The 27,260-nt window shown below is 32.7% G+C and overlaps 2 protein-coding genes across 3 annotated transcripts in view; one reads left to right on the forward strand and one right to left on the reverse strand.

The window, feature by feature from the left end:
- The window catches only part of LOC117789033 (calcium uniporter protein, mitochondrial), a 66,676-nt gene that overhangs the window by 12,851 nt on the left and 26,565 nt on the right, over nt 1-27,260 (reverse strand). The gene's annotated exons all lie outside the window — the stretch shown is intronic.
- LOC117786603 (protein javelin) overlaps nt 1,607-27,260 on the forward strand; it is a 33,803-nt gene continuing 8,149 nt past the window's right edge. The window contains exons 1-3 of the mRNA XM_034624940.1: nt 1,607-1,668; nt 23,419-23,954; nt 24,679-25,060. Coding sequence (XP_034480831.1) covers nt 1,607-1,668; nt 23,419-23,954; nt 24,679-25,060 — 980 coding nt within the window. The remainder of the gene's footprint in view (nt 1,669-23,418; nt 23,955-24,678; nt 25,061-27,260) is intronic.

The raw sequence follows: 27,260 nt of genomic DNA on the forward strand, positions 1-27,260 counted from the left end.
CTCTTCAGGCCAAAGGAACTGCACAATAAACTCCAACCAACAGCGCTAACAAATGTAAACAAAGCAAAGAACTTCGCTGCCCACAAAAGTAGGCAATGCTTTTTGTATTTTCAACTGCAGCTCAGAAAAAAACATGTGTGTGTGTGTGTGCTTGGCACACAATTTAGCACAGCAGTTTGAAGTTGTTAATATGTGAAAAAGCAAATATCAAACATTTGCCATTTAATAACGCGCTTCAAAATTGACTTTCGTTGATATTGGCAATCAGAAATACCAATAAAACGATTTTTAATAAGCTAGCATGTATATTTAATGAAAAATTCGAGTACTCTCTAACAGTAAAATCATTCAATGCTGCACTAATGAAATTGACAGAAGGTTGCAGCTGAAAGTATTCAACTAGAATATACACAGTATCCAATTATGAGAAATACTACTACATTATTCTACTTAAAATATCACTTTATGAGTACGCTCTTTATTTCGACTAGAAAATGATATATTTCCAGTTAGAAGAATAATTAAACTCAATTAGACAATTATATTTAATTACGTATACGCAAAAATAAAATGAAAATTAAAGAAAATATTTTTAAATAGTATTTTTTGATTTGAAGTGTGGATAAAAAGTGCCAACAAACCAAAATTGTCACCAATAAAAACAGGTATAAAATTTGCATAAAATTTGTAGCAATAAACGAATATAATAATCAATTGCAATACGAAACAAGCTCGTTTAATAAACATTTTAATTGCTGAATTAAATTGCTTTACATTTCGTTGTAGTTCTTGAAATTGCTTTGCAGATTTTCCATGATTTAACTTCAACTCCTTATTTAGCTATCACGTGTCCTGCTTCAATTTATTCGCAATGAACTGCAGTTCATGATAACGCAATCAATATCTTACTCATTATCTTTGCTGCTTCCTTTCACATTGTGTTCATTATTGATTTAGAGTTTAGATTCTATTTTGCTGTTTTCTTTTTGGATTTTTTTGGTTGCTCCTTCAGTTTTGCTGCAACAAATTGCTGCAGTGGCAGCAACATAATCGATCTCGATGGAGCTTGGCCTTCAGCTGTGCGCACAGCGGAAATTGCACAATATGTAATCCCATTTGGGGATCTGCTGCTGTTTTTAACTGGCCAAGTGTAAAAAACAAGCTCTCGAAAAAAATATGTCGAGTAGAAAAAAAACCTGTTAAACACTTCAGTTGACGACACTTTGAACTTTGACGACGATACAGCTTGTGATTGCCTCAAGTGTGGTCTTAAGTCTCAGCCCACTTGCCACGTGAAGTGGCGCCACCTGGTTGCTCATTATACGTACCACACACACACACACGTTTTACGGCTTTTCAACTCATGTGTGTGGCATGTTCTCAACTTAAATTAATTGCTCAAACTTTGACAAGGCAGCGAGAGTATTTTCATGTTAAATTATCTACCACTTGCAGGCACTGTGCTCATCATCATCATCATCTAAAGATCTAAAATAGGCTCTCTCTCTCTGGGGGAGCTTGCCATTATTTTTCACGCTGAGTCCGGCACATTTTGCACGTCAAAATAGGCTCCGGACAGAGTCACAGCCTCTGCTATGGCGGCACCATGGGCAACGGATACTTTCGAACGTCACAAACGTCGACATCGTCACGCCAACGGGACAAGCGGTAAGTCTAAACTCTATCTACATACAGTTGGTCAGGTAAGTGTAAGTACACAAAAAATTAAATTCTTATACTTAATTCGTAATATTTAGAAATATACGAACTGAACAGAAACCGAATTTATTATTAAATGAATTCACCTTAAATAAGTAGATAGTAAATTTCAATAATAAGAAAGGTCGTAAAAAAAAACGGAGATTTAAAAGAAAGTTAACATTTTTAACTGCAATGAATTCTATATCTTTTTTTTACCGTGTTCAAAGAGAGAATAAGCTGAAATTTTCTTAATTCACGGGCAAATTTTTTTAATATCAGAAAAATTTGGAATTACCAACAAGGGAAAATTTCGCCTTAATATTTAGAAAAGATTTCAAATCAAAATCACCCTATTTTTTTTAGAAATAAAGCAGTTTAACTATATTTTAGAAATGTTATTTACGGTAATTTTTTTATAATTAAGAAAAATATTTCCGATAAATATACATATTTCTAACTATTATGGCGATTTTGAAACAAAGGGGAATTTCTAAAACGAGGGATATATTTTTTACCTTATTCAAAGAAACATAAGCAACTATAATAAAATAGGAAAACAAAAATTAAAATACAAGAAAAGTAATTTTTTTAATAAAATATGTGTGCTTTTTTTTCTTTGTCAAAACAATTCCTGTATATACTGTATTTGATGTGGGCTCAAGACTCTAGTTTCAGCTGATGCAAGCCTTAATAAACTATGTATGTATGAGTGGGGTGGCAAATTATAGGGTTGCCACTTGAGAGCACCTTTTTGTGCCCTCTCCAACAGTTGTCGGCCATAAAAGTCAATGACGTATGCAGCAATGTCTCGAGTCGACTCGAGTCGAGTTACAGGCAGCTTCTCATAATAAGCTACAACTGGACATCAATATTTATGGCCGGGTTGCCACTTATTGGACCAATTTATGAGTTTGACAAATGACTGGCTCTGCCAGCAAAACAGGGGTTAACAAGAAATGCGAGAAACCCGTCTTAGAAGCTGATTTCATGTCATAAAGTTACACAGTCAATTTACGGGCAATAGAATACGGTAGAGTTCAAGCCTTATAACAAATGATGGTGACAAATAAACAGCTTAAAGCTTAAATTTAAGAGATTTAGCTACACTTAAAGTCGACAATTTCAATGAAAACAATTCCGCTTGAAAACCTGCTTGAAAACTTTATATTTCAAAGTCTAATATAAAACTTTTCTTTAGTTTTTACATTGTTTTCACTTTAAAGTCTTTCATCCGAATACAAAATAAAGACAAATTCTTTCGACTTACACAGAAAAACACACAAGGGTCAAAACGAGGCCATAAGAAAGACAAATAAAAATGTCGAATAAAGTTTGATGCCCGCAACGAGAGTTTAAAACAGGAAGTCCGGTCCGAGTCCTGTCCGAATTCTTGTCAGTGCAAAAGCTAAAAAGGCAAAGAAATAAAGGGAAACTTTTTGCCTTTCTCGTCTTCTTTAAGCATTATTCGCAGCTGTAAAATTGAATTTCCCAAAGAGCCACAAAAGAATGCGACAAACACGAAATTTAACCAAGGAGCAAACAAATTAATTTCATTTTGAGGTTTTTCCTTACTTCTTTTTATATTATTTCTTCACCTTTGCAATTAGCGCCTGTCTTTCGACACGTTTCTTACTAATTTATTTCTCTTTCACGTTTACATCGATTCGATTTACAAGCCTTAGAAATGACTTGGAACATTTTTCCAATTAATAAATGCCCAGCAATTTAGGGCAGACTGTGTTGTAAGCGAAAAAAAAAAAAATGGCAATTAAAATACCTATAAATAAGAGCAGAGATGAAAGGGGCGTGGTCGCCAATAAAACTATTGCCTATTGGCATTTACCAGCAGTACAAACATACATATCCATTTCCACATACATGCATCTACACATATATGTACGTGTATGTGTAGTCAAGCCATTAACAATCTGCCAGTCACTGCGGAAAGCTCAGATGTCAAGCTGTTGCTGCAGCCCTAAATGAAATTGCCATCAGAGACTGTTGGCTAACTGAGAGGTTGGCTTAAGCTGTCAATCAATCTACTATATCATTGTGAGCAACTAGATTGGAATTCTGTTAACTTTCACTTCCTTTGAATATTGAAAATTTTTGATAATATTTAAAAGCAGTATCAAATTGGAGGCCAAATAATGATCAACTTGACATTTCGCATGAAAATCGGTTGAGTTTTGACAAAGTTATGGAAGTTTGAAATTTTTGAGTAAGTGTTAAGGGGCAAGTCAAGGAAAAGTCGAGATAAAATAGACAGTGAAAAGGAAAAAAATTAAATTTTTTAAATAAATAATATTTTGATGCAAAATCAAAGTAGAGGCCAAATAATGATCAAAATGATATTCCGCATAAAAATCGGTCAATTTTTGGCAAAGTTATGCCAGTTTGAAGTTTTAGAGCAAGTGTCAATGGGCAAGTCAAGGAAAACTCGGGATAAAATAGACAGTGATAGAGGAAAAAATCGAATTTTTTAATTAAATAATATTTTGATGCAGAATGAAAGTAGAGGCCAAATAATGATCAAAACGATATTCCGCATTAAAATCGGTCCAGTTTTGGCAAAGTTATGGCAGTTTGAAGTTTTTAAGTAAGTGTCAAGGGGCAAGTCAAGGAAAAGTCGGGCAAAAATAGACAGTGATAGGGGAAAAAATCGAATTTTTTAACTAAATAATATTTTGATGCAGAATCAAAGTAGAGGCCAAATAATGATCAAAACGATATTCCGCATGAAAATCTGTCAAGTTTTGACGAAGTTATGGCAGTTTGAAATTTTTGAGTAAGTGTTAAGGGGCAAGTCAAGGAAAAGTCGGGCAAAAATAGACAGTGATGGGGAAAAAAATCGAATTTTTTAACTAAATAATATTTTGATGCAGAATCAAAGTAGAGGCCAAATAATGATCAAAACGATATTCCGCACGAAAATCGGTCAAGTTTTGACGAAGTTATGGCAGTTAGGAGCCTAGTAAGTCGTATCTGACTTCGTTATAAACAGGTGTGATCCAGAAATGTAAGACAACTGAAGCCAACCAAAATCGTATGGGATATTGCTTGGTTTTCGGTTAGTTTGTAGTTCTGGAACACTGCTGAGAGGATGAAATTTCATATCCCTATTAAAAGTATTTTCTCTGTACAACTCGGAAAGGTCTTTAAATTTCTTGCAATTCCTTCAACTTTTTCAGAAGGAGTCAAGCTCTCATGATGTGGTTTGTACTTAATTTATTGCGCCAACCAAGCTCTATAAAGGCGCCACAAAGTTATTAAATTGTTGCAATTTACGTCAACAAGCTGGCAAAAATGATTCAGGAGAGTGAAAGGGAGAAGTTTATTCTCATTCTATATACCACCAAGTGTGGCCAAAAATTGAATTTCTTTCTCGAGGCGCAGCCAAAAATTGAATTTTAATTTTTTTTGTGTTGCTTTTTCGCGCTTTTACGTTTCGTTGCATACGCACAGGCGCCGCTTAATTTGCATATAGAGAGAAGTACGGCCTTTTCGGCAGAGTTGCCACAATTTTGAGGGATGAAATTGGCAATGTAACAAAAAAAAAAGATGATAAAGAGTTATTAAAAGTGCTTAAATACGAAAATTTAGTTAATAAATACAATTTCTTGGAGTTTTCTAGATTTTTGCAAATACAAAATTGCTAAAACAAAATCTAGCTACTTAATAGTTAAAATGGCAACACTGACGTCAGGCGCTTAGAGCGAAAGAAAGGGGGGAGATGCTGTTAGAAACTGAGGGAATAATGATTGGAATGTATAAAGTGTAATGTGTGTATCAAAATGTTAGAGACATGAAATTGGTAACCGATTTTCAGTGCTGATGTTTCGAAGCAAACAATTCGATTTATGCATACAAAACACACACTCGTACAATAAAATTTAACATCTACATTCAAAACAGAGGCTCAGCTGACAATGGGAGAAGATTCAAGTTAGACGCATTGACAGGAGCAGCTGGAACTAAAGCTAAAACTGCTAAAAACATTTGATCACGTGCCAATGACGATGCGGACTTTTATTGAAATTACTATAAAAATGTCTTTAAATATATGTGAGTGTGTTTGTGTGTGTGTAAGTGTGTGTTTAGGTGATACGTGTGCTTGTAAATCTAGTATGTGTGTGAGTGTGTGCATACTTATCACATATATTTGTATTTGACCTTATCCCCAGCATGTGTTTTATGTGTCAACTCACCTGCAATGACAAAGAGAGAAAAGAAAAGAAATTTTTTTGTTAGAATTTTCGGGGCAATCCACTATGGTCCGGATGACGATTATTTTGGAAAAAAGTCGTTTCTTAAAGTTGTTCAAATTAACGTTTTTTTTATGGCGGTGTATTCAAAATACTTCCACCTCAAATGTTGCATAACCAAAATTTTCACATTTTCCAACACTGTTTAGCAATCAGCTGTGAAACAGAGTTGATTTGAACGAAGTGCACATGAAATTCTTATTGCAATTTTGTAGGTAAAATTTAATTTAATTTAGCTAGTAGCCACCAAGTAGGCTACTAGCTAAGAAGCTTTCTTAAAAAAATTTATCATGGATTATATTCATTATGGCTTGTACTTTGTGTTTATTTATCTCCATTGTTAAAAATCAAATTGCAATGTATAGTTTCTTGTAATTTAAAAAATTGACTCGTTAAAAATTTTATTCGATGAAATTTTAACTTTGAAAAGCCGTAACTAATTTTGCTAGCATATGCTAGCAATGCGACTGTATGCATTTTGTAGAAAAATCAATTCTGAATTTGTACTATTAAGCTCAAGTTGCGCAATTTTGCGCATTTTTCACAATTTCACTTTATTTCAGCTAACCTCACGTTATAAAATGCGTATTCGTTTAAAGTGTGCCGACAACACATGAGACAAAATGACCAAAATTATGATTTTTTGGCTTATTTTATTGCGCGCATTGGCGAAAATTACAAAAACTCATGTTTACGTATTGAATAAATGATAAATCTTTACAATCGACAAAAAATAAAAATTTCTAGTTTCATACAAAAAGTTAGTTCACGACCGATTTTAATAATTTGAACAATATGATATTATAAATGATAGTATTCCGATCTTGATATATGTTGGTCAGAATGTCAGTAGCATAATATCACTTATATACGATCAGTTTGGTCAGATATTTTGGAAAAAAAAGCGTTTTTATAAAAAAAGTGACTTTTCGACTAATAATTCCTATTATTTCTATATGATATAGTTGTCCGATTTGGATGAAATTTTGCCAAAATAAAGGCGGGACCACGCCCACTTTTCTAGGCCATTTGCGTATTGATATCATAAGCCCAATGCAAAAAACTTGACCATTCGTTTTCGAGTTATTAATTTATTCCTAAAAAATCGTCATCCGGACCATAGTGCAATCGAATAAATTTATCGAATGTGCATGTGAAGTGTGCAAATTTGCATTGCATACTTTTAGGCGAACCAGAGAAACTTGGCCATTCGATGTTCATTAAAAAGTTTCAAGCACACATTTTGGCACTACATAAAAACAATAAAAGCAACGACAAATGGGAATAGATAGTTGAACATATACCCTGTAAAAAGCTTTCAGGTACTCTAATAAAACAAATATTAAATTGAATGTTTAGAGAAAGTTTAAAATACAAATTTATTAATATAAAATTGTATATTGACACGTTTTATTACTTATTTAAACTTGTATTTTTATTTGTAATCTTATTTTGTATACTTAATAATTAATTTTTATCAATTTCTGATACTTTTGATATTTTTCCAAAAAGTAATAGCACCTAATTTGACCCGCTTTTCATGTTTACAGGATAAAACCACAGCAGTAACAACAGCAACAACAACTGCAATTGGCAGCTGCATAACTTTTATGAATATAATTTTCAAGGGTTTACAAAAATAGAGAAAAGGTAGCCGATGACTGAAAGCACCGAGAGAATAAACTAAAAAAGGCCTTGAGAAAGTTTACCAATTAGTAGTGGTTAAAAAGTTCTTCATATTTATTTATTTTTATTTCAAAAACATTTTCCAAAAACGGAGAATGCCATGGAAAAGTGGCAAATAATTGCGTTTCGTTGTAGTCTATGATGATGCCAACGTATTTCATGGGTTTCATTTATATTTTATAGCAAATTGCACAATAAAAGAGATTTAAGATAGTGCATAACAGTGAGGAGAAGCAGAAGCAGAAGCAGAGTGGAAAATTGTCTGCAAGGCAAAAATAAAATGAAAATAAAAGCAAAAGTTAAGACAATTTCCGTTTGGTGTCTGTGACGTCAGCGCCTGAAAGCAGGCAATACAAATTTAGCGACAGAGGGAGAGAGAGATATAGAGGGAGACAGACAGTTAGACAGTTAGTCAGTCAGTCAGCCTATGTGTATGCTACAGGATAAAGGCGTAACGAGCTTGCCATACAAAAGCAAAATGTCTGCAATTAGTTTACGACATTGTCAACGTCAAGACAATTTGACTGTCTCCTTTTCTTCCTTCCATCTCTTTCTACTCCCTTACACTCTACACTCCTATTGTCTCCCATTGAAATGTGTGATTATCGTTGCGATTTCTTCATTCAATTGATAAATTTCTTATGCAAATTGACAAGCAATACAGTGAAATGCATTTAGAGTCAAGTTCAAAGCAATTTTCCACATTCCTTTTATTTGTTACAAAATAAAATACAAACACATACAGTCTGTCTGGCAGCTCTACACTTTATATTGTGTCTGTCTCACTGTCTGTCTGTTTTATTTACATTCATAAGCTGCTGTTTTGCTGCCAGGCAAAAAAAGATTCAAATAAAACATGACAAACATGTGCATTTATTTTGGCAATAAACAAAACGTTGCTTTGTTTAGCCAACAGAGCAAATATTTGTCCATATAGCTTCATTTTATTTGAAATTTAAATACGAGTAAAATTTAGTTTCAAATTTAAATATGTGGCATAAATTCACAACAGTGTCAGAAATAAGTGAAATATATCTGCAATAATATAGATTGTAATCTATTGAAGTTATTAAGAAAGCACAGGCATTCTAAGAATTATTCTTAGAAATTTAATTGCAGCTCAACATGGAATAACTTTTAATAAAATATATGAATGTATCATCTTATTAAAACAAAGTCAGAAATTAAAGCAACTAGATTTAACTTAAAATTTTGTAATAATTGTTCAAATTTAACTAAGAAATTTATTTGAAGTATAATTTAAAGTAAGTTTGAATATTAATAAATCTCTTTTGATGTGTAATTTAAACAATTTATGTTAATGGTTTATTTTCTCATTTTATGTTAATTTAAAAACATTTTTTTTTGTCGACTGTTATTAGTAGATTTTATATAAATAAATGAAGTAATAAAATAAACTATGTATCATGAGAAATTATGGAAATTAAAGTGATATTGACAGTTTTATTTATTCGTTAAAGCAGTATAAAGAGTTGATTTGTATTAGAAGCTTGAGTCAACTGAAATCAATTTTAATTAGATTTAAGTACAAACATTACTCTAAACTACTCTTGAACTATTTTAAAATTGCTTTTAATTTCTAATTGATTACAAGATCTCAGACACAAACGTTACAAAGTTTGACCCAAAAAATTCGCTTTATTTGTAAAATTGAAAAAATAAAAATAAAAGTCAGTTGGTTGAAAATTTGAACAAGTTGTGGTGAAAAGTTAAAAAGCTGTCTTAAAGTCAGTGAGCTTGTTGTTCCATGTAGGAGTATTTTTTTGTGGTGTGTGTGTGTGTGTGTGTGTGTGTGTATGTGTGTGTGTGGCATATGTAAGCACAGAAACTGACATGTTGTGTATGGAAAAAAGTGGTAAACATGCTTGCCATCATTTTGATTCACTCCTTGAGGGATGGAAACAAGCAAAAACTCTGGCAAAAATATCACGTTTTTTATGCATATGCACAGAGACAGAGAAAGAGAGAGAAAAGAGACAGACAGTGAAAGAGAGAGAGAGGGAGAATGATGTGGCAGGTATGCAAAATAGAGGCTTATGTTTTATTTATTTATTATTATTGCATTGTTGTTGCTTGCTTCGTTTACATTTCCTGACTTGCCTTTATTGGAATTCTACAATTCCCTTTTAAAGGCCAAGTCAAAAGCTGAGTAGCATGTCTAAGAGACTTTGAGAGAGATGCTGCCACGTATAACTAAGCCTCGATTACGCCGTACTCTGTACTCAGTACTCTTGCCACATGCCCCAAGGCGCACAGTGGCGAAACAATTCCAAAGCAGAAGTTGCAGCCTTGACGCAGCATGATTTGCTTAGCATTTTGAATGTGCCTTGCCCCAGAGAGACAGAGAGAGAGAGAGATAGAGCGAAAGAAAAGGAGAGAGAGATAGCAAGAGAAAGACAGCAACGATTCTAGTTATCGTCAGATGAAAATTGGTGCAACATTTGAGTCGTTAGAGCATTACTTTCCGGCTGCTTGCATTTTAAATATGCACACCGAGACATTTGCAAAGCTTTTCTAATAAAAAAAGCAGCAGAACGATATGTATAAAAACGACACGCAAATGGAATGACCAACTAAACTGCACTCACATCAAATACACACAAGCAAATCACAGTTGAACTGACGCCTCAATGCAGCGCCTGAAAGTATGCAGCAGTTAAACATGCGCTAACTAAATATACTCTCTAAATACAAAATTAACAGCAGAGTCGTCAATAGCCAATATAATAAACTTTTATTCAACGAATCGCAAAAAAGAGTTTAAAGTTTAAACAAGTCAATCCCGAAAAATTGCTGAATTAATGAGAACATTCTAAAAATTAAAATTTTGAATGTAGCATATTAAAAATAATAAATATTTTTAAGATATATTAAATAAAAACTAAATTTCGATTGCTATTCAGGAATCATATTTTGTTTTATACCAAAAACTTAAAATATAAATTATTTTAAAATGTTCAGCCAACCGCAAACCAGCCAAAAAACTATGCAGTTTTGATTGTCTTGCATTTTTGAAACACTCCTGTATAATAGGTTTTTTAAATACAATTTTAAGCATAATTATTATTATTGTTAATAAGTAGAATAATTAGTAGATGATTTCTTGATAACAATTCAAGCAATAATTATACCCGTTACTTAAAAAATAAGTAAAAGGGTATATTGTGTTCGTTATAATGTATGTAACAGTGAGAAGGAGGCATCTCCGACCCTATAAAGTATATATATTCTTGATCTGCATCAACAGCCGAGTCGATATAGCCATGTGCGTCTGTCCGTCCGTCTGTCTGTCTGTCTGTCTGTCTGTCTGTCTGTCTGTCTGTCTGTCTGTCTGTCTGTCTGTCTGTCTGTCTGTCTGTCTGTCTGTCTGTCTGTCTGTCTGTCTGTCTGCCTGTCTGTATGAACAAAAGGATCTCAGAGACTATAATAGATATAATAACCAAATTTGGCACACAGATTTCTATATACCCCACGCAGATCAAGTTTGTTTCAAATTGAAGCCACGTCCCGCTTTGCCCAGGCAAATCGCGAAAAACCAGCACACCCACAGTTTTTTAAGATAATATGTATTTTGTGGTAATGAACGTTATCTATTAGAATAATCTATTATCCTACTGAATCGCATCAAGATCGGACAAGTAGAACGGCAGTTATTATTTAAGTTTTCAGATGAAAACAAGTATTTTCTTGAAAGTAATTTTACGTATATTAAAGTAAGTAACGGGTATTTTATGGTCGGGATCTCGACTATAGCCTTTCCGACTAGTTTTATATTAAAACTGTGTAGAGTCTCTGCTTTTTATCAATATGTTGGATTACCTTAATTACAAATAGTCGTGCATACCCTACTCTTAAGATGACTGCAACTGTTTGTTGTTGTTGTTGTTGTTATTGCAACACATTCTCGCACGTATTTTAAACGTCACTTGGGACGAATTTCATGCGAAGGAAGGAAACCAAACGAAGCTCAACGAAAAGAGAGAGTTTTAAGTTGAAGCATCAAATCCGTGTCCCAAGTGTGTCCTGTGTACAATTCATATTAATTTCTGAACTACGTGCAATTGCCACAATTCAAACCTAGTTTTTCAGACATTTCAACTCGTATTATTTGGTCAAAAGTAAAGAAATTTAACTAGAAAAGTTTACACATTTATAGAAAGTACTGCAGTTATTTATTAAAAATTCAATCGATATTCCGCTGGCTTTTTAGATTTTTCTTTTGCCTTAATCCTTAATGTTGCTAGCCAAAAAAAAAAATATATATATATATCATTTAGCCTGACAGCCTCTTAAGCTGATGACATCCAACTTCATGTCGGACCAAAGAATAATTGCAAAAAGGTTCGCGGTTCACTTAATTTATGACACATTTTAATCGCATTTTCTGTATTTCTACAAAAAAAAGCAAGCTTGAAAAGGTTCACGAAAAGGGCAGCAAAAAGAACAGAAAAATAATCATTTCATTGGTCACGCACACTGAGCAGAGAGAATGGAGAATAAACAGCGAAACAAAAGAGCCACAGAACCGCCAAATAGAATCTGGACCTCAAAGTGAAATGTGAACCCAAAATGTCTGAAATGTTTGGCATGCAATTTCCATGCGTCGCGTCGTCACACGTCACAACATTTTCTAGCTAATTTTCGCTAGTTTTCTCTACACGCAGAGAAATAACGCATAGTAAACAAAAGAAATTTAAGTCATATTTAATTTTGCCATATGACATTTAAATAGACAAGAAATATGAAGAGAAGTGTTTAAGCTAAAAAATTTGCACTTTAAATTTAAAATTATTAGTTATTGAATCATTGAAAATTTAAGGCTGTACTTTATAAGTTTACAGTCTACACGATTTTGTTTTTAGTCTATACATTTTTTGACTACAATAATTTTATACAACAAGAAAAAATATTTAAAAATGTTAAAATGTATAACTTTTTAAAATGTGTTGGAGTTTTATGTTTAATATAAAATTTCTTTAATTTATTACCTTTTATTTTGTTTTAAGTCTATACATATTTTGATTACAATATTTTTAACAACAACAAAAATTATTTAAAAATGTATAAATTTTTAAAATGTGTTGGAGTTTTATGTTTAATACAGTTTTATAGTCTACACGAATTTGTTTTTAGTCTATACATTTTTTTATTACAATAATTTTATGCAACAAGAAAAAATATTTAAAAAATGTTTAAATGTAAAATTTTAAAAAGTTTAAGTGTATTGGATTTTAATGTTTAATATGAAATTTATTTCATTTATTACTTAATTTAAATTCGTCGAATTTTTTAATTTAAAATTACATATATTTAGAATAATTAGATTCGTATTTAATTTATTTAAAATTACATATATTTAGATTAATTAAATTCGTAATAAAATTATTATTGAAAGGCAGACACCTTTTATTGTCTAACAACATGTTTAAAAAATAGATCATTGTTGAACAGCATTTTTCTCTGAGTGCACGAATTTCAGTCTAAATAGTGACCACTGTTTAGAAGGGATTGAAGAGGGAAAGAGAAGGAAGGCAGGGAGGGGACTTTGGCTTGGAGGCTTTTACGTCATTTCGACGTATTCGCGCTTCACTGCATCCCAAAACTCTTTTCAACCGGCGACACAAAGTGAGTGTGTGTGTGTGAGTAAGTGTGTGTGTTAGTTGAGGTGCCACAAAGCAGCATAGAGTGCCAAGTGTTGCAAGTAGCTTTTATTTTTTTTATTGTTTTTTTTTATATTATGAGTAACTCACTCACTTCCGGCATAAACGTACATATGTACGTATGTATGTAACGCACTTCCGTTGCTTTTGTTACCGCACAGACACACACACACACACACACACTGAGAGAAGTTAACTAGGTGACGTTTGCCTGATGACGAAATAGGCAAACAAACCAGCAACACAATAATAATAACAACAACAATAACAATAATAAAGGCAGCAACAAGTCAAGAGTTCAATTTACGTGTTTGCTGTACTCACAGTTCAACTGAGTTCATTCCCTGCTTTTTGACCAACAATAAACCAAACGATTGGCAATGCCAACTTTTTTTAACTTTATTTTAATTTTATTTGATTTTCGCGTAATTTTCACAGCCGCTTTACAGTGGTGCGAAAGTTGAAAGTTTGAGCAAATAGAAGTAATTGAGTATCAAAATAAAGAGAGAGAGAGATAAAGAAAGAGCGAGAGAGAGAGAGAGAGAGAGAGAGAGAGAGAGAGAGAGAGAGAGAGAAATCTGTTGATATATTTCATGCCTATATTATAAGTTATTTTATTGGAAAAAGTTTGTTTTAGAAAAAATCAAGCCACATTTTTGTTCTCCTTTTTTATAATATTATCGAAAGCAATGCAAATATTGTTAAGAATATTATGAATATTATATTAAATTTATATATATATAAATTGGATATTTGCTGGGTTTAATATCAAGCAGAATAACCCAATAAATGTCAATGTTTTTATTCAACTATTAAATGGGTATTTGTTATTGTAAAATTCTCAAAAATAACTTTTATTATTGCCAAATTTAAGAAAATTTATAAATATCAGCATGATTTTATTTATTTTTTAATAAGAACAAAATTTTTGGAAAAGGTTCCATTTCCATACTTGATTTTTCCTTAAACTAAAAAACCAGCCTTTATTGACATTTGTCATACAAATTTTGTATGCAGTAAAAGTATAAGAACTTTGTGGGGGAAAGTGGACAATAAACACAGTTATAGGTATAAGATTGAAAACTCAAAAGTGACCCTAAAGCCAGTGTATTCATCTTGGGAGAAAAGGGGAAATTCAAAGGGCAACCTTGAGAAAAAACAATTCACCGAACGTGTGGAAAATGAGGCAGAGGAAGGGAAAGGGGTGCAGATTTATTTAGAGTGTTTTTGGCAACACATGTTGCCAATTCTGAAAATGCGTTAAGCGCATTTTAATGACACAAATTTAGCAACTTGTTTAACTGAGCCTCTAAATAACTTTTACTTTTTTGCCGGCCGAGCGAAACTCAATTAAACAACTCAAGAAACTTAATTAAGAAAATAATAAACAAAAGTACACAACAAAATAAAATGTCGCGCTAAAGTTCAAAAATTGCATTAAAAATCTAAAAGAAAAAAAAAGAGAAACAATTGTAAAACTTGTGAAATTTGTAGCTAAACAAAAAATCATAAAAATTGCCTCATTGTTGTTGTTGTTGCTGTGGCAACTGTGGCATGTAATTTTGTTAACCTTAAACCAAGCGCTGCAGGTGGAAAAGAGAAGGGGGCAGCGGCATGGGAACGTTTGGCAGTGAAACACAAGTCAACGGCGTCGCTGTCGCTGCTGCTGCGCAGTCGCAGTCGCAGTCGCGTCGGCGTCGGCAGCGGAGCGCGAAGCTTGCAGACGACTCTTCAGTCGATCGCGAGACGCAAGCGCGCGCACAACACAAACAACAAAGAGCGCGAAGCAAGTGCACAAAGTGAGAGAGAGTGAAAAGTGAGAGGGAGAAAGAGAAAGAGCGCGCTAGAGAGAGCAAACATATCATTCTAAGCGTGTTGTTGTTTTTTGTTTATATTGTAAGTCAGATGCAATAAAACAATTAGAAATGCAAAAAATTATACTAAATATAACAGAAAAATAATAAATACCATTATAAATTAAAATGTAATACATAAAAATAATAAAAAAATTAAAAAAAAAAAAAAAATAAACCATAAAAATTTAGAATGACAAACAAATATGCTTAGCAAAAGAACTATGCATGAATGTACCAACAAATAATTAATGATATAATTATTAAAAATATAGTTCTTATACTTATATATACTATATATTATATACTATGTGCTATATACTATATACTATATACCTAATTTAATAATTTTGTTTAAAAAAAAAACCATTAAATTATTTAGTTTGATAAATACACCAAAATAAAAATTAAATTAAATAAATTTGCTAAAAAAAACGAGCGAAAATATTTTTTAATATTCTTCAGAAACGAGAATAAAAATAAATTAGTTGGAACGACAATAAAATCTGCTTGAATTTAGCAACAAAGATAGACCCTGAGCAATGGGTTTAAATATACATACTACAAATAAAAATTTAATAAATTTGCTAAAAAAAAAACCTTTGAATTATTAAGTTTGATAAAAAAAATCATAATATTAATAATAAGCAAATTTTCTCTCTATTATTATTTTTTTTTTTTAATTCAAAAACGATTTATAAAGCTAGATCTAGCACTTAAAAAAAGCCAAACTACCAACACTGGTTTCATGCACAATAAAAGCCTTTTTTTAAGCCCTAAACACAAAAATCAACAAACTGTGCAAAAAGTTGGCGCCAAAAGAAAGCTGCCATCACACCGCCCCTCTTTTTACCCGCAGTGTGGTTTTTTTATTTCGGTTTTAGCCAAAAGTGTGCAAATAGTGAAGCCAGGGTTCAATTGTATGCCGGTATTCAAGTGTGCCAACCCACAAGATACGCAACTAAGACAAAGATAAATACACACACACACACAATTTGTCAATATTTGCGTTTGGAGTAAACAAAAGGCACAGCATCATTAATGAGCGCCGCCTTTCAACTTTCCCCTTTCTTCCCGCCCGTCGTCTGCCGCATTCAATGAGTGAATTAATGCGCCCATTTTCATTACCATTAACGACAGCAACCTTAAGAATTGACTCACAATAGGCCAGGTAATTGCTCAGCTGCATTAGCCATAATATCTCATGGGCCATTAATTACAGCTTGAGGGATTGGCCAAAATATTGATGGTCTTTTAGCAAAAGTACAATAGTTGGCTGCAAAATGTTATCAGATAACTTTTCCAGAAAAATTTATGTATTTATTTTATCAATGCAAAAAATATCATTCATATTATTATTATCTTTATCTTCATTTTTTTAATAAATATTTTAATTAATGTAAAATAAAAACACCATTATTAAATGGTATTTAAGATTTGTTATTTTGCAATCATTGTAATTTTTGAAGATTTATTTTCTCATTTCCATCTTATGTTAGGGATATTTTTGCGGTACTTAGTATAATTTATGTTGGGATTTTTTCCCAGTTTTAAATCGATACTAAGTTTGATTATAATATACATGATTGTAGAATATATCATTTTTTTCCGACATAAAAAATAATAAATAAGAGATTTTCTTTCATAATATATTAGTTAAATCAGATTATTTATACACTTGTCAAAATCATATATTCATTTTCACACTTTTCATAAATCGAAAAGCTGTGATATTATATTTTTTATATTTTAGCAAATGGATTTAAAAGTTGACATTTATTATAGTCTATTTTCCTGGTGCTTCTGTGCTCACTTGGAATTTCTTTTACGAGTCGCTTTTCTTGAGAATACTGCAAGATAATTTTTCATCATTATTGACAGCTGCAATGCTGATTTTAACGACATTCGCAAAAGCAATTTGTGGCAAAGAAGACAAACTATATACGATATATATGTTTTATTTGCAATATTATTGATTCAGCATTTGTTAGTGACCGTTGTCGTTGTCGTATTCGTATTATGAGTACGAGTACCCGCTCTCTCCACACTCGATTTATTCAGTTTATTGTTGTTATTGCCACATCGATGGAATCATTGTGGAAATTGCCAAATTTTCGAAAATGTCATTGCAAGTGTCGCGTGTTGTCGTCGTCTTTGTTTTTGTTGTTGTTTGTTGTTGTTGTTTGTTGCCTGCGGTGCTGTCATCAGGTTATTTTTTTTTTTTTTGGCAGCTGCCTGTTTGGCTATTCATTTGTTTCTTGGTAACAAGGAGGAGTACCATGGAGGGAGAAGCTCTTCAATGTCTATCTGCTCTGATTGCTCTGAAGTTGTGTGCGCTTTTTTTTTTTCTAGTTTTCTGTAATATTTATTCTATTTATTCTAGTTTGTGCAATTATAAAATATGCTGTGTGAAAAGCCCCATTGCAAATTTTTATTTTCAACTATAGTTTTTCTATACTTTTTACGGTTTTATTTTTTTGCGAGTTTATGCTTCGTTTATTATTTTTTTTTTTTTTGTTGCTCCTCATGTAAATTGTTAGCTGTTGCTTATTGTTTTAACTCGCCCAATAGTTTTCTGTGTTAATTAATTTGAAGCTGTCATGCGAGTTTCCCATTTTCATTTCCATCATTGCCATGAAATAATCCACTTTTTCGCCATAATCTTCATATTCTGTTGTCTACATTGTATTTGTGTTTGTTGCTTTTGATTGTTGTTGCATATAATTAAATTAGTTGCTCTTTAATGAGCAATTGGCGCCGTTGTTCAGAAAAAACCAATGTGGAATGGCATAAAATACGCGTTTTAAATCTTTTTTTTTTGAGAGAGTATATAAACTTTATGTTTATTTATGCAACAGAAAAGCGTTAATAATATTAGTGAATTTTTAACTGAGTACAGGGTATATTGTAGTCGTAGCAGCTTTTGAACTTGTTCTGTGGCAGCTTTTACACTTGATTTCTTTTTCTTTATTGGTTTTGGCAGCTTTTTAATTTTTAATTCTTTTTTTTCCAAAGCATTAATTATAACAGTTTAATTAGCCGTCGTTTTTATTTTAAATATTTTCAACAACATAAACTTTAATTCAGCTTCTTTTTATACACTTACAGAGTGTTTGGGAATTAATTAATTTTTTTTATTGAAATGCGTTTCAAGTAAAAATTATTTAAGTGAAAACATTTCATTTTATATAGTTGGTAGTATTTAATTTTAATTGAAAAATAATTTTAATTTAAAAAATTCTTTAAATATTTTGCAATAAAAACGAAAAAAAGCTAATTTATTTATTTAAATTAAATTCCAGTTTCAAATTGCAACTACTATTTAATATGCTGCATGCTAAGAATTTATAATTTTTTCTTGTTTGTTTTTTGTTGATAGACTAAATTGGCATTCGCATAAAAAACTCTAGAAATGTGTTTTTTATAGACGCGACAAGTTTATACGCTGCACATGTAAATAAGCTAAAACACATTTAAAATGCCGCTAAATGCCAACACGTGACTTTAGACTAAATATAAATTGCGCTTAAATTTGAAATGCTGACAGCAGCAGTCGTAAAACGACAAAAAAGCGTTAACAATAAATAAATAAACTAATTAGCACTTCTTTACATAGACAATATAAGTCAGCATATAAATAAGATATTAAAAATATATATATATACAGTTGTATTTCTACATTCAAATGTATTAAAAAGTAATTAAAACCAAAAGCCGCAAGCAAATATATATATAAAAAAATAATATCATAAAAAATAAGTATAAAGACTGCTCTTGACAGCAATGAGAGACTGGTAGATACTCTTTCCTAGTACTTCTTTGTTAGTCTAATGATTTTTAATAAATATTCACATTAAAAAGTTAACAAACAAAAGTACATGTCCATCAAAAGTCAAGACTTTCATTTAGCAAATGTTTTCATTATGGCAGTTTGAAAAGTTGGAGAAAAGTTGAAGTTAACACGAGACATAACATAATGATTAAGTACTTCAGAACTTATTTTCTTTGCTTGTAAAAATGACAAAAGATCATTTTACCCAGATAAGCTCAAATTAAAACACGCAGAGACAGCTGAGAAAAAATGGGTTTGCCACACGCCTAAAGGTGGCAGAGCGGGAATTTGGCAACGCTAATGACAGTCGTGAGCTAATTAACTTTTAATTGAATTGCAAAAGAAAACGCGACAAAAATGTTGCTAAAAATGTAGACATTGACAATTAACCTAAGCTTTAACCTCTTGACCCGCAACTCGAAGCCAACATGTGTGAGTTGACAAAGCCAAATGGGCTTAAACTAATGCCCAGTAATTAGAGAGACACACGCAAAAGTTTAGGCCAGAAAACAAATTCTTAAAAGTGAAATATATGAAGAACTCATTGCATTAATTTTATTGAATTTTTGCTTTAAATATGAACAAATATTTAAATATTGCCATCAAATTAAATTCTTAATGATAATTTATATTAAAAAATTAAAGATATAAAAAGATGTTATAAAAATGGTATGCAGATTAAATTATATTCAATCAAATATTACTTTAAATATTATTAATACAAATAAAAAATAAGAAATTTAATTAATTTTCTATAATAATATTTAACAATTTCAAAAAGAAGTGTGAAGTGAATTAGATGAAAAATTCATTGCATAAACTATATCATATTTTTGCATTTAATATAAATATTGAAATATTGCCATCAAATTTAATTCTTAATTATAATTTATATTAAAAAATTAAAGATACGTAAAGAAATTATAAAAATTTTATGCAGATTAAATTATGTTTAATCAAATATTACTTTAGCTTTTAATAATACAAATAAAAAAAAAGAAATTGAATTAATTTTTTATAATAATATTTAACAATTTCAAAAAGAATTGAGTCTGAAATTTTCCTATTCATTAATATGTATATATTTTTTTTTTGGTTTTCTGCAAAATTAATATTTCTATGAAATAAATACGAAAGTGAAGTTTAAAACTAAGTTGTATATATGTAAGTTAAGTTTTTTAAGTTTATTTGTCAGTAAAATAAAGTAAAATAAGTAAAAAGTGAAATATGTGGCAATTTTTAAGAACATGAGTTATTTGCATGCTAAAGTAAGCATATTTCCGTAGAATAAATACGAAAGTGAATTTTGGAGCAACCTTGTAAAATCTCCATATGGCAGGTCAACGTCAGCATTGTGTTGCATGCCGCAATTTGGGTGCAGCTTAGACAGGCGTCGGCAACATCCATTTTGTACCAAGCAACAAGACTCGTAAATTTCTAAGAGTCGAGCATAAAACAAGGACAGCAGTTGCACTTGCAACAAAGGCAACAGCAACAGCAGCAACAGCAAAGGTTGCCCCAGACAGGCAACAGCAGTTGCCGCCAGGATGTCGCGCCAGAATCCTGGCGATTCGCATTTGCCTTCCTTTACACATTCGCCAGCATAGTTAGACACTTTAGATGGCAACATTTGCAATTGTAATGGAAGCAGCAGCTTCCCATTTTCCGCTACTGCTAAATATTTTCATCTTCTACTCCTGCTTCTCTCTATTTTCCAGTTGTGGCATTAAGGTCAGGGCAACTACTAAACATTGTGGGCCTGGCAATTAACATATACGACTTTTGCAACGTGCCAAATGTTGCATAAGCGTCAAGTATTTATTTTAAATATCTCACTAAAAGTACTGCAAATAATGCTGATTAAATTGGTTGGCAGAGCTTTGAAAGTTGATTGTCTGTTCCCATTTCATTTAAGTTCGCTTTTATGTTAACGAGTTGGAGTGCAGAACTTACAAGGGTTTAGTTTTAGAAGCATTGATTTAGAAATTGCAAGTGTTAACTGTAATGGGAGTCATTTTGTTATAGTTTTCACTCAGCTAGACAGCTGGAAAATTCAGTTGATTAAGCACTTAAAACACTCTTTTAATGCAAGTTTAAAAAACTTTATGATAATTATTGTAATATCAAAACGAGCTGGAAATTAAAATAAATTTGATAATCTTTTATTCCACCTTAGACTTAAGTATATAACTGGCTACTGTTGTGCCTATAAGCTTAACTAATGCTGATGTTTTTGAGTTAAATATCTGTTCATTAGGGTGCATTGATTTGTATGACCAAAAAAAAAATTAAAAAAGGTTAACCCAAATTCGTAATCTGCTGTCAATTCTAAGATAATTTCACTAAAAAACCATAGTTCTAAAATCAATACCTAGTCCCCTTTTTTAGAGTTGAAAAATGTATTTTTCGAAATTGTTATCAAGCTATTATTAGCAAATCTTTAGTGTTTTTAGTTCGATCCTGACAAGATTGGTATCAAAACTTTAGTCAGGATCAGCACTCTTAATATTATAAAGAATTATCTTAGAATCAAAGGACTATTTGTCCTTAAAACATAATTTTAGACTAAAAACACAACATTTTTCAAATTTAAAAACGGGGACTAGGAATTGATTTTAGAACTATAATTTCTTGGTGAAGACATCTTAAGATTGACCGTAGATTTCAAATATGGGTTAGCAGTTTTATCAAAAAAAATCGATGCTCCCTACTGTACCTACTAATAATTATCAGCTCATCAAGTTTTCTTACGAAATTCCCACAAAAAAACAAAGAAAAATGTTAACAAATAGTATACAAGTATTTCTGACAGCAAATATATGTTTTCTTTTCATGAACAGCTTTTTAATTTCCGCAGCCAATCAATCTATGTTATGGCCATCAATCATGTAATTCACCTGCAGCAAATGGTTTTAGCTTTTACCTACACTTCTCCATTTCCCCCCCTCTAACAATGGGAATTCCAACGTAGCAATTGTCGCAATGGTTTCCCCCAAAGCTGTCGGAGCTCCCACGCTTCATTTAACCGGCGACGGCTTCGAGGTACAAGCTTTTAACTTGAAAGAAAGCTACAAAAATAAAGGAGGGGAAGAAGTAAAGGAAAAGCGGAAAATACTTGTAGCTTAAGTAAAGGCAATAAGCAATTGCTTGGCTTTAATGCTTCGATGAGCAAAGTGTTTCAGCTCGTGTTTCTACCTTTTGCTTCTGATTCGACTGTTGATTCGTTTCTTACTTCGCATGTGTGTGCATCTGTGTGTGCGAGTGTGTGTATTTAAGTAGAGTACAAATGAATGAGTGCAATTTACGATTATCGTACCAGACATTTAGGCTTAATTCACTTAGTGGTCAGCTACGTAAGCTGAAAACGTGACGAAAAACAAGCGTAAGAGTTTTCGAGAACACAGCAGCAGCTGAAAAGGAAGTTTAGGTAGTACACAAATAAAGCAGAGGGGAAGAAATTAACAGAAGGAGAGATGCAGAGCAGAAGAAAAGTAACAAAGTCAAAGTCAGCTTAGCAAATTTATTAACAACTTTTCTTTAAAGGCAAAATTAAAGAGATATATTAATATAAGAAGTCAATTAAAGAAATTATCAATGAGATTTTATTTCAATAATAAATCTTATTCAAAAGTGTTGTTATAGGCTATTTCCGCGACCACTCACATTTGCCACATTTGCTCACATTTGAATGTGCCTCATATTTGGCTTTCCACGACCAAATGTGAAACTGTTAAGACACTTAAAGCAAAGCAGCTGTTCGGCTTCTGTGCACAAATTATAAAAAGCAGACAATAACAACATTTTATAATTTATTATGATATTATAATTGGCGCAAATTTAATGCCTACCGATTTTATTGATGAAAACAGCTGGTTAAGGTAATAATTGCTTTTTTTTACGAGTTTATAGATAAACATCGCGTGCTCGATACAAAAAATACTGAAATTCACCGGGTCGAATGACAAAAAATCGGCTTATTCATTATGAATAAGCCAAAATGATCATTCGGATTTTGTACTGAAATGAAGTCCACATTTGGGCCAAATGATGAAAATGGCGTCGAATGAGCCAAATGTGCTGTCGTGGAAATAGGTTATTAAAATCTTCCCAAAATATTATAACCATTTCAATTAAATTTTATTTAATTTAAATAAAATTCAATCAAATTTAATTAAAGTGTTTTTAAATCAGCTTCAATTTTATGAAAACTCCGAAAAATTGTTTCAAAAACTACATAAATTAGCCAATTTGTGTGGCAAGGAATTTTAAGTGTATATGCAAATATAAATATATATAAAAATATATATAAAGTTCTTTTAATAAAGAAAAAGACTATTTCGGAATTGTAAATAAATGGATATCTTTAAATAACACCATTTAATTTCTTTATATTCGCACAGCGGCAAGGACAGCTACAGTTACCAGCATAACTACGTGGATCGAGTGCGTCTGGAGGATACGAACGGTAATCTTTACCAGCAGCACCAGCACACACACCACCAGAAAACCACACACGATCCACGCTGTCCACAGCTGCGAGCCGCCGGCTGGCGACACACCCACAAATCCGTGTCGCATCTCGATTTGGCCACCAGCTGCCATGGCGCAGCTGGAGGTGGCATAGATCACAGGCACAGGCAACTGCAGCTGCAGCTGCACCACCACCACCATCAGCATCAGCATCATCAGCATCAGCACCATCATGAGCATCATCCACAAGCGCCGTTGACACCACACGCTCAGCCACATTGGACGCAGTGTCGTGTGGGAATCGCAGCAGCTGGAATTGCACCGGGAACTGGACACGGTCAGCTGAGGAACGCTCGTTCCTTGGACTACACACAGTTGGAGCGGGAGGAGAACGCCTTGGACATTGCCGAGTTCTATTGGCATTTCGATGCGGAAGCGCCGCTTGAACAGCTCGACAATTACGCGGGTGAGTTAAAGTCTACAGTCTACAGTCTAGAGTCTTAGACCTTCAACTGGACGCACTGAAGTGAGACAAAAAAATTGGGGGGCAGACAACTAGATACTCTAGCACACATACTTTTAGTGGTATTATTATATAGACAGCAAAAAAAATCTACCTATTGCTTGAAAAATTTGTCTTAGCTATGTTGTGTCAAAAATTCAACTTCCTAGCTCCTACGGTTTGGGTTTTGCAGGCTTAATGTCAAATTTAAGCTGTCAGCAAACTTGGTGGTTGGTTTAAAAATTAAGTAAGAAAAGTAGACCTTAATTCAACAAATAAACAACATACATCATTTATAAATCAAACAGTGAAAGGCTAAAAAAAGAGTAAAAAAATTAATGTTGTGTCAAAAATTCAACTTCATAGCTCCTACGGTTTGGGTTTCGCAGGCTTAATGTCAACTTTAAGCTGTCATCAAACTTGTTGGTTGGTTTAAAAATTAAGTATGAAAAGTAGACCTTAATTCAACAAATAAACAACATACATCATTTATAAATCAAATAGTGAAAGGCTAAAAAAAGAGTATGAAAATTAAAATACTTTATGTAAATTTTATTGTATGTCAAAATAGTTAACTGACATACTGTATATACTTATCTGTTCTGTCTATTACATACAACCATTATAACCCTTTTTACACATTTTTATGTTTAAAACGAGTATTTAATAATCATTGAATTGCTTTCAGTTAATGACAACAGCTACGAGCCAGCAACAACACCACAACCACCCTCAACCACTGTCACAACGGCAACAGTAGCCACCACAACAGCAGCAACAACAACAACAGCAACCACAACTGCTGTAGCAACAACAACAACAACCACCACAAACACCGCAACAACAACAGCAGCAGAAAAAGCAGCAACAGTTGAGGCAACCGTAACCGCAACTTATTTGGACTTTGGCAGCGAATCGTGCAGCTTGAGAAGATCGCGCAGTTTGGCGGTGATACGTGAGGAGACGTTTAGCGATCTGCAAATTGGATCCGCAAATAGCAGTCGACGACGATCGCAGTTAATACCGCGTGCCCGGCTAGTTAATCGCGGTTTTTTCCGTGAATCGCCACGGTAAGTGAATCACTTGCCCGCCATCAAATATACACTAGACAACAAGGTTAATCGCATGGAAAATAGATACAAATCAACTTGGCTATAAAGTTGGTAATTGTCGTAATTATTATGCCTGAAATACTATGCGAAAATGGTATTAAACAATTGCCAAAAATACACTAGACAACAAGGTTAGCTAAAATGCTATAATTAATAGGCCAAAAAATCGTTTTAGGCTAGGCACAAATCATAACAGAAATGCATTTAAAATTAAGTTAAATTTTTAAATTAAATAGGTCTTAAAATACAATAAATTCAACAAATAAAAAAAAAAAAAAAAAAATACAGTAAATTGAAAGGCTAAATTGAGATAAATATTAATGTCAGCTGCAGTGTAAAAATAATTAAATACTTCTCAGACAGAATACGCTAGACGACCAAAAATATAGCAGAGTATTTTTCAGTAATTATTATGCAGCTCTAATTCAATTATATTCGTTTTGTTCAAGCTTTGCCAAGACAAATTCATCGTCAAATATATATTTTCCCAGTTAACTGGGACATGTGAAGTGAACCTTTTTTGAGAATACAATATTTAGATGCCATGAGAACACAATTATTGATCATAATTGCACATTATAATTAATAATTGCACATTATAATTATTGTACTTCATTATTGTGTTGTCTAGTGTAGCGAGAGAGATATCACGCATACGCCGCGTTAACATCGGCAAAGTCAATTTGTTTGACAGCGTCTCAGTTTCGCAGTTGTTACAGCTCAACACAGTCAACAGGTTGTCAGTTGGGGGAAATTTGTGTGTTGTGGTCGATTTATCGGTTTGTCGGTTTCCGATTTGCCAATTGTGACTCGTCTGGTTAATTATTGTGCCACGCATTGTGGCATTGTGTGGTTTGACATTTGATGCCACCGCAAAATTGCGTTTTATGTGTGTTATTTGTTGTTTTTTTTTTTTAAAGTATTGCATAACTAAATTGTAAATTGTGTTAATTGTGTTAAAAACAACAAACTTTTGGCATTAATTTTAGCTGTAGAAAGAGGAAGAACACTAGTTTAAATGCCACATCATGTGTTGCATTGTGCGCATCCTTTTCTGATTTATGGTGCATTCAAAAGCTTTTAGCTTCAGGCTCTCTCTCTCTCTCTCCCAGGACATAAATCCACGTCCTGACAATGACAGCTGAGCTGCCGCTTCTCCTTCTTCTACTCGCTCTCGTCTGTCGTTTAATTTGCCACAAATCGTCGCGTCAAGTGACTGAGCAAACATTGCGTCTAAGTGCAACGTGAGCTGTAAACTGAGCTGGCAATAGAAAGGGTTTAAGGTCGAGGGTTGAGGGTCGAGGTTTGGAAACATAAAGCTTAGGGCGTTTTTGGATACGCTAAATGTGTCGTAATGGAAGATTAGATAAGGGCCATGACTTGCCAGCATCCGTTAGACAAACTCAACTACGAGTATTTAAGCAAATTTGTTTAAGCCAAGTTTTAGTTTTCATCCCCGACTGTCAGCAGCTTCATTATTGCTTTGATTGACTGACTGACAAACTCACTAACTTGTTTATCAAGCTGCTGAAAAACTGACAGACACTTTATTCGCAATTTCAACTATTAAAACAAATCTTTTTAAGCCAAGTTTTAGTTCAAATCTGCGACTGTTAGCGGGTCCATAATTCCGTTGATTGACTGACTGACGGACTGACTGACTAGGCTTTCCAAGTGAAAAATATTTTGATGCAGAGCGAGTTAAGAGGCCAAAAAATTATAAAAATGATATTCCGCATAGAAATCGGAAGCGAAAAAAATCAAAGTGATATTTTGCATGAAAATCGGTTCAGTTTTGGCAAAGTTAAGAAAGTTTGAAGTTTTTGAAAAAGTGTCAAGGGGTTAGTATAGAAAAAATTTACAGTGAGGGAAAAAAATCGAATTTTTTAAGGTATTAATATTTTGATGCAGAATCAATCTACAGGCAAAATAATGAACAAAATGACATTCCGCTTGAAAATCGGTTCAGTTTTGGCAAAGTTATGACTGCTTGAAGTTTTTGAAAAAATGTCAAGGGGTTAGTATAGAAAAAATTGACAGTGAGGGAAAAAAAATCGATTTTTTTTAGCTATAAATATTTTGATGCAGAATCAATCTACAGGCAAAATAATGAACAAAATGATATTCCGCATGGAAATCGGTTCAGATTTGGCAAAGT

This window comes from Drosophila innubila (assembly GCF_004354385.1).
Source record: "Drosophila innubila isolate TH190305 chromosome 3L unlocalized genomic scaffold, UK_Dinn_1.0 0_D_3L, whole genome shotgun sequence".
Classification (NCBI taxonomy): domain Eukaryota; kingdom Metazoa; phylum Arthropoda; class Insecta; order Diptera; family Drosophilidae; genus Drosophila; species Drosophila innubila.